The 8,314-nt window shown below is 47.5% G+C and overlaps 1 protein-coding gene across 1 annotated transcript; it reads right to left on the minus strand.

Moving 5' to 3' along the window:
- Nucleotides 1–1,287: 1,287 nt before the first annotated feature.
- Nucleotides 1,288–7,723, minus strand: NEFL (neurofilament light chain). The gene is made up of 4 exons (XM_090052059.1): nt 6,635–7,723; nt 4,297–4,421; nt 2,927–3,240; nt 1,288–1,822 (listed from the first exon to the last, which is right to left on the minus strand). The coding sequence occupies exons 1-4, from the start codon at nt 7,688–7,690 to the stop codon at nt 1,662–1,664; spliced, it is 1,656 nt and encodes a 551-aa protein (XP_089908185.1). The 5' UTR covers nt 7,691–7,723; the 3' UTR covers nt 1,288–1,661.
- Nucleotides 7,724–8,314: the final 591 nt, after the last annotated feature.

Consider the following 8,314-nt stretch of genomic DNA (forward strand, 5'->3'; position numbering starts at 1 on the left):
TGAAGTCAATAGGCATAATTTAAGGCACATTAAAGCCTCTGCGTGCTTTCACTCAGGAGTAAAGTGGCTTTAATTCACTGTAGCTTAATTGATCTTTCCATTGATCTAGCTAAACCCTGGGCAAACCCTGGACAGCGATGCATTTAAAAGACTTCAGCCCTACTTGAACTTATTCACCTGAACTTGGAAATGTATCTAAATATGACAGATATACCAGTGGTATAAACATATGCTGGCTTTCTGGACAAGAACTTCATCCTGTCCCTTATGCACTAGCTTTAGGGATGCCGCATTGTGAAAATTAATAAGGTCAAAACAAGAGAATGAGATGCTTCTCCTGCTTTCAGACTTGCTGTCTGGTTTTACTATTCCCCGGTCTCTGAAGTTGCTCCAGTTCTCTGCCTGTTCAGTGATTTGATTTCTTGAAGTTTTAGGCTGATTTTGGATGCCTACAAGGCACTGGCAGGCTTGTAGTACAAAGTGAGTCTCATAGGTGCATGACACACAGATCACTTAGTTGAAGTGCTGTAGTAATTCAGGTTATGTTCAAATACCAAAGTTATCATTTTTTTCTGTTATCTTCCTCAGCTTCCTGGTAATGAAACATAGCTTTGATCATTTTTATTAAGAGCCAGCTTCAAGGCTCATTGAAGTCAAGGGGAATTTTTCCCCATTGTTATCACTGTGCGCGAACCCAGGTGTTGCATAAAAATAAATATTTCAGTGAGTTTTATAGAAGAGCCATATTTCCACTATAATATATTTCCCCTCTTGTCCATATTTGATTCAGTCATATACTGGCATTTGCCTAAACCTGCCTCTCTTAGACCAATGTTTACATGTAGCCGCTATATTTAAATATGAATGTGCGATATCAATATTAAAAACTTCCAGAAGGGTAAACTGCGGCGCCAGTCACATAAATTATATGCAGTGGCACCACCATGTCTGAGTGGAGTCGCATGGACTTCAAAGGACTTCCACATGGGACTAGCTCATGTGTTATATTTTGCAAGATTGGGACCCCCATCCCATCCCTCCCCTCCCCACCCCCCCAGTCATTTCCTTTATTATTTAGTTCAGTGGGGATGACATTTTGAGTGGTTTGACATCACAGAAATACCAGCTGGAGTGGAATATTTGCCAGTATTACATTTCCTGCTGTGTAGGATGGGAATATCAGTTTTCTGTTGCAATTCTGTGCATAACTTAATTTTACTCCATCAATCCTTTATAAAATGTATTTGGTCACATATGACACAACTACAAGAAAACTGTAGATGCAGTTCTGTAACTTTATTGACTAGCTGTATTGCACATACTTATTGAAGCCTTCATTAGTTAAACCACCCAAGGTTTCCATAAATATTTTAAGTGTAAATGAATTCTTACCCTGTGACTTGATTTTTTTTTTTTTAAGGTTGTTAATCCCCAGATTGACCATAACTCCCATACTCAGACACATACGCCATGCGTATTCTGGTAGCAAGCCAGCAGGGCACTCTGCAAGCATGCTGATACTTTGCATAGACAGAAACATCATAGAACATTAACTTTAAATCTTAGTGGTCTCTGAATTAAATATGTGGTGCAGCAATTTTAGCTAAGTCAATTATGGGTTGTACTGTTGACCTGATTGGGAAACCTACACACAATCTAAATCAATCCTTCTTCTTCTCTTCACTCTCTTCCTCTCCTGCCACCTCTTCCTCCTTCTCTCCCTCACCAGCTTCCTTGGATTCCTCTCCTTCTTCTGCTGCTTCTTCCCCTTCTCCTTCCTCTTCTTCACCCTCTTTGGCTTCTTCAGCTTCCTCTTTGGCACCTTTGAAAAGAATGGAGTATTTTACCTTTTATATGTAGCACTGCAGAGCCAGGTCCCAATCCTACTCCCAGAAAAATCAGTGTCAAGGTCTACCATTCACTTCAATGGAAGCACAAATGGACTTGGTTTGCAGCAATCAATAGAGAGAATTAAGCTATGACATATTGGGTAAGTGGGGATTTCCAAAAGATACTTTGAAAGTTATGCACCCAAATCATACTGAATTGCAAAAGCAGGAAAGTATCAAATTCCCTTCCACTCTTTGGAAAATGTTGATCTTTAACAAGTAATTGACAACCCATTGTTTTAAGCCCAGATCCAAGACCCATTCAAGTCAATGGCAGTCTTTCCAATGATTTCTAGGAATTTTGGATCAAGCTTTTAATGCAGTTCCTGCTCTGTCACCATCTAGTTACAGATGAGCTTTTGGGTTGTGGCTCCTTTTAAAATATTTAAATGGAAACAAATTTCTTTCAGGGGTGTGTGTTTGTAATCTTCCCTCAAGAACTAATTATCACAGATCATTTATATCTTCTTTCTTATTTCCCCCCACACCTGCCGTCTACTCATTTACCATGCTTTGTTAAGAGCATTATAATATGTTGACTAGAGAATGGGACAGAGGTCCAAAGAGGACTGAAAAAACTAACCAGTGTAAACTGGCATAGCATTCTTATCATGGTCAGTAGAGCAACAGTGATGATACCATCTGAGGGTCTGTCCAAGATGTTACCTGGGAATCAGTATTTAGATGACTGTTCCCATTCTTCCAGTTATGTTTCTTGCCATGGAGTCTTTCAAGAGGCTTTTTGCAAGCAACTGGAAAACTCGCACTCGTTTCTAGGGGAGCAGAATTGATCCCCTGATGCGCTGAACATTCAATATTGATCTGATCTTGCCCTTTCTTATAGCCAGGTTTTACCTGCAGACATCAGTCCAGCAATCCCTTACTTGTATTAACAGCCTCATTTAAAAATCAAGGAGTCTATTCACATGAGTTATTCACAAATTATTTATATTAATGAAAACTGGTGGACTTGGGTACTGTTCATGAGTGGGGAAGAATCCTGCAAGAGCATGATGTGAAAAATAACTCAAATATACCTTCTTCTTCTTCAGCTTCTTCACCTCCTGCTTCCTCCTCACCTTCCTCTTCAGCACCTTCTCCTTCTGCAGGGGGTGCCCCTTTGGCTTCTTCCATTTTAGCTGCCTCAATAGTTTCCTCTACTTCTATCTGTTCTTCTTGAACGTGACTAGAGTAGTAAGTGGGGAAGGTACGAGATGTCATCAAGTAGGAGCTGCTCTGTAAACCACTGAAGGCAGACCTACCAAAGGTTGGGACAGCCTGCGTGTAGCCACTGGTTATGCTTCCAACACTGGTGAAACTGAGTCTGGTTTCTTCACCTTCCAACAATTTCCTGGAACACCCAAAAAAGCAGAAAGAGATTTACTTGCATTGTAGGCAGCAACTAGGAACCCAAATCATGTGCCAGTGCCATGCAGTGGTAGATGCAGTACAAACATAGAATAAGACTCAAAGGGCACAGGTCTACATGTACGCATCCTTAACGCACCTTAAAAATGGCAATTTTAGGCTATTTGTACCTAAATTTGATGCCTGCAAAAGCAGGTATCAACTTTACGTGCGAATAGCTAAAGCACCTTAACGCACATGTAGATGCACCAAGGTGCATTAATGTTGTGCATGTCCGCTGACTTGGGACCAACTTTAGTCCCAAGCTGGGTCACACACTGCGTTAATGCACTTCTGCGCATGCATGTGTAGATGCGCACCCAAGTCAGTTTAATGTGCATTAGGCAAATGAGTATTAAGCTTTAGCATGCATAAGAACATGTGTAGATACGCACAAAGAGATGACAGTCTTCCAGATAACAAAAATATTATTCCATATCTAACTGCCTTGTGATCCAAAAAAGAGACTGGATATCAATTTGTCTCACTTTAGAGGACAGAAACTAGGCAGTTAACATGCATCTCTGAACCAAAAGGTCCACCTAGAAGATGGCTGGAGACAAATCAGCTCTAGAATATAATTATAGCTGCAGGGGAAGACATGGATCTATTTTAGTGTTCTTTAGGACACCCAATAATTTGAGCTGATGCTTTTGTTTATGGGAATCTAAACATAGTAAGTATATCAAGGGGCTTTTATGCTACAAATCTATCCTCCTTCCTCAATTTTCTGCTATGGACAGAAAAAATCCATTCTTTGCCTTTACAGAAGGCCAGGACCAAATATAAAACAATTATAGGAAACAGAGTCTGCTCTAAAATACTGACTTACAGGTGAGACCTTCAACAACACTTATGAGATTTTCAGAGGGATTTAGTTACTGATGGGGCTTAAAACTAGTGACAGGTATGACAAATAAAATATAACTAACTTCACCAGGTAAAAAGAAAAGGAAATCTGATCTTGTTTCTGATTTGCTGGACAATTTCTCCATCGTACCTGTATGCTGCAATTTCAATGTCCAGAGCCATTTTCACGTTGAGAAGATCTTGGTATTCTTTCAAATACCGGGCCATTTCACTCTTTGTGGTTCTCAGTTCATTTTCTAATTTGTTGATTGTATCCTGTTGGGAATAAGAATATTCAGAAGCATAACATCTTTTATTTTTGTACATGGAAGAGATGCCTTTTAAGATACTGCGTCACCCACCCTGTTAATTCAATTCTGCTTTATCAGAGAGATGGATTCAATCCTGACTTGATTCAAGTCCAATCCTGGATTCAATCTTGACTTTATTGGACCCAATCCAGACTTTACTGAAGGACCTTATTACCCAGTAGCACCTTTCCACTTCTAATATCCATTATTCTATTTCATTAACTATTTTAAAGACTCAGGATAGTCTGATCTTTCATTATTTCCTCCCAAATAACTGCAGTTTTGTATAATCCCACCAATTAAAAACAAGCTTATTTGGGGTCAAATGCAAGTTATATCTTTAAATATACCATTTTGCTTTTAACATTTTCATTTTTCTTCAATGCCTGAAGTTTCATCTGAACAAACACTTTGGGCCAAATCTTCCTCTTCAAGGAAGCTATGCTGATGAACATGAGCTAGAGCATTGGATTTTGTACCCAGTTTGCGAATGTTATCTACTTCATTTCCATTACTTTACATTATAGACATATTGGATTCTTTGTGATTTGAAATGAATCAGTTGTTGATACTGTAGTTCCTGGGCCAGGGGGTGGAGGAAGGAAAAATGAACTTCATGATATTTCATTTTACTGATATTTTACCACATGCTACACTGCTTACGGAGGCAAACTCTTGATGAACTTCACTCAGAAGTTCTACTTAAGTGCCACAAGAACTGGCACATAGACAGAAGAGATCTGTGGAGATTTATGTATTTTTTGTAACAGAAGCTCCCTGAATTTGTAATCCTTTATTCTCTTTACCCAGTTTGTGTCTTCAGGCATTATTTTATTAAATCCAATCCTTCTAAGTAATTAATATAAACCTAAGAAACATTAGATCTAACATCACCTTTTTAGCTTTTATTTGCTGTAATATGATATTAATTAATAATAAAACCCAATGCATTTTTTCATATTAATATACCTATAGCCTGCTGTTCATCAAGGCAACTAGAGGACACATCTTAACAGATGCAATAGTATTTAACTCTGTATAAGTAGTCCTATATTAAACATGCTTTTTCCCTCAAGGGCAGCTCATTTAGTTTTATGCGGGTTCTTAGCACTCCTAACAATCATTGCCATTAATGGTGCCATCTTAATCGCTAAGCTTTCCAGCAGGTGAAGCTGCATGGGGCAGGCTCCCTAATGCAATGACTCCCTAATGACTCCCTTCAGTATGGCTGCAGACAAGCCACAGGGACACTTTGCCTTTGCAGAGCAGGACTGTCTACGCCGCCATTTGAGGTCCAGGCTTTCGACACCTTTTCTTTTATATTCAGGTCCCCACTTTTCTTTTCAGTTTCCCCATTCACGTTTTAAACCTGTTGCTTTTGAAGTGGAGGACACAGAGATCACTAGCCACTCCCTGCCTTTGTGAGGAGGCTTCAGGGACAGCTCTCTGCCCAGGGCAAGAAGGGGGTGGGGTGGCTGTCTAAAAGCCCCCGATCCCAGAACCTGGGATCTCTTGAGCATCTACTGACAGTACTTCACAGGAGCTGGCTTCTCCTGTGGCAAGTTAGGGTGCCAGGTCGATGTTGTGTTATTTGGCTAAGAGGTTAGCCTGTGTATAGGATGAGCTGGATGGATAGGATCCTGGCTCAGGCAGGGGGTTGGACAAAGTGAACTCTGGACAGCCCTTCCAGCCCCACATCTCTCCGACTACAGACTCAGCTACAGGTGCAGCATGGCAACCAGCTCTAAAAGTAGGACACATTTTCCAGGTCTAACCTTAGAGCCGGTGGGAGCTTTTTATGGTGCAAGATGAGTACTGTGCCTGGTGTAGCTGGTCTCAAGGTAACCACCTGGTCTTAATGCAATGCCTGTAATGTAGAGGGGGCCTAGGAGAGAGGTTTCCTGCCAGGACCAGCTCAGAAGTCTGGATGTCACTGCTCCCGCCTTGACACCCCTCCACTTGTGCCATTCCCCGCCGCCGAGGGGGAAGAGAGAGCAGCCTGCCCCTGCAACCTGGCCAGCTGGCTCAGGCAGGCTGCTGCTTGTGGCAGCCCAGGGGACCCCGGCGGTGGGGCCACGGGAGGAGGGCAAACTGGGGGACGGCCGGAGGGCCCCAGTTGTATTGTTTGGGGGGGGGGGGGGAGTTTTTGCCAGGACGGGGGCTCGAGGGGCCGCGCACCTGCAGGGCGGCGATGTCCGCGCTCTGCTTGTCCTCCAGCTCCTGCAGCTGCTTCTCCAGCGCCTCGTTCATGCCGCGCGTGGCCTCGATCTCCAGCGTCTTGGCCTTGAGCAGGCGGCGGCTCTCGGACACCTCGTCCTTGGCGGCGCGCACGGCGTCCGTGTTCTTGGCGGCGCTCTCGCTGAGCACGGTGAAGCGGCTGCGGAACCACTCCTCCGCGTTCTGCATGTTGCGCGCCGCCAGCTTCTCGTACTGCGCGCGGATGTCGCGCAGCGCCGCCGACAGGTCGGGCTTGGCCGCCACGTCCATCTCCACCGAGAGGTGCGCGTACTGGATCTGCGCCTGCAGCTCGGCCAGCTCCTCCTCGTGCACCTTCTTGAGGAAGGCCAGCTCGTCCAGCAGGCTGTCGATGCGCTTCTCCAGCTCGGCCCGCGCCAGCGCCGCCTCGTCCGCGCTCTTGCGCACCTCCAGCAGCCGGCCCTCCGCGTCTTCACGGCTCAGCACCTCCTCCTCGTAGCGCGCCTGCAGCCCGCGCAGCGTGTCCTCCAGCCCGTCGCGCTCGCCCTGCAGCGCCTGCTTCTCGCTCGCCGCCTCCTCGGCGGCCAGGCGCAGGTCGCGGATCTCCTGCTCGTAGAGCGCGCGGAAGCGCGAGGGCTCGGCGTGCTTCTGCCGCAGCACCAGCAGCTCCGCCTCCAGCACCTTGTTCTGCTGCTCCAGCTCGTGCACGCGCTCGATGAAGCTGGCGAAGCGGTCGTTGAGGTCCTGCAGCTGCGCCTTCTCCTGGCTGCGGATGGACTTGAGGTCGTTGCTGATGGCCGCCACCTGGCTCAGGTCCAGGCTCTCCACCGCCGAGGCGGACGAGGCGGCGTAGCTGCGCCGCACGGACACGGACACGGAGGAGGCGGGCGCCGAGAGGCTGGAGTAGCTGGAGCGCACCGCGCCATAGCCGCCGCCGCCGCCGCCCGCGCTGCGCCCGCCGGCCAGGTGCAGGCGCGGGCCCTCGGCGTAGCGCCGCTTGTAGGCTGGGAAGAAGGGCTCGTAGCCGAAGGCGCTCATGCTGGAAGCGGCGCGAGACAGCTCTGCGGCGAGCCGCGGCGAGCCCGCCCCTATTTATGCCCCGCCGCGCCGCTTCCGCGCAGCCGCCGAGGCCCGCCAGCAGCCGGGGGGGGGGAGGCGGGGGGCGCCTGCTTGCCCGCAACCTGCCGCCGCGCGCCGGCGCTGCCCAGGAGCCCGGGCCAGGCGGGTGGATGTGGCTGGGTGGGACTGCCAGGCTGGTCGCTCCCCGGGCGCCCCTCACTTCCCCTCAGCTCTGGCGTGGCGTGCCAGGGTTTTGCCTTCGTAGTCATCGGCGGGCATCGGTCTCGGGAGGCCGTGGGGAGCGCCGCCGCCTTGGGGGTGCTGCAGAGTGGACGTGCGCCCCGCTGGCAAGTTGCACCCGCAAATGGCGCTGGTACGCTGCTTACCATTGTGCCTCTCGCGCCTCTTCGCTAGCTTGTCACAGACCCTCTCCGTCTCAGAGCAACGTGGGCCCTGCTTCATAGAGTCAGAGAGCGTAAGGCCCGACGGGACCTCGGGAGACCGTGGGGTCCAGCCCCCTGCACCAGGCAGGAAAGATAACTGGGGGTCGGGTGACCCCACCAAGGTGACTGTCCAGTCTCCTCTTGAACATCTCCAGGGTAG

The sequence above is a fragment of the Crocodylus siamensis genome, chromosome 6, assembly GCF_052110815.1.
Source record: "Crocodylus siamensis isolate JL-2025a chromosome 6, ASM5211081v1, whole genome shotgun sequence".
NCBI classification, from domain to species: domain Eukaryota; kingdom Metazoa; phylum Chordata; order Crocodylia; family Crocodylidae; genus Crocodylus; species Crocodylus siamensis.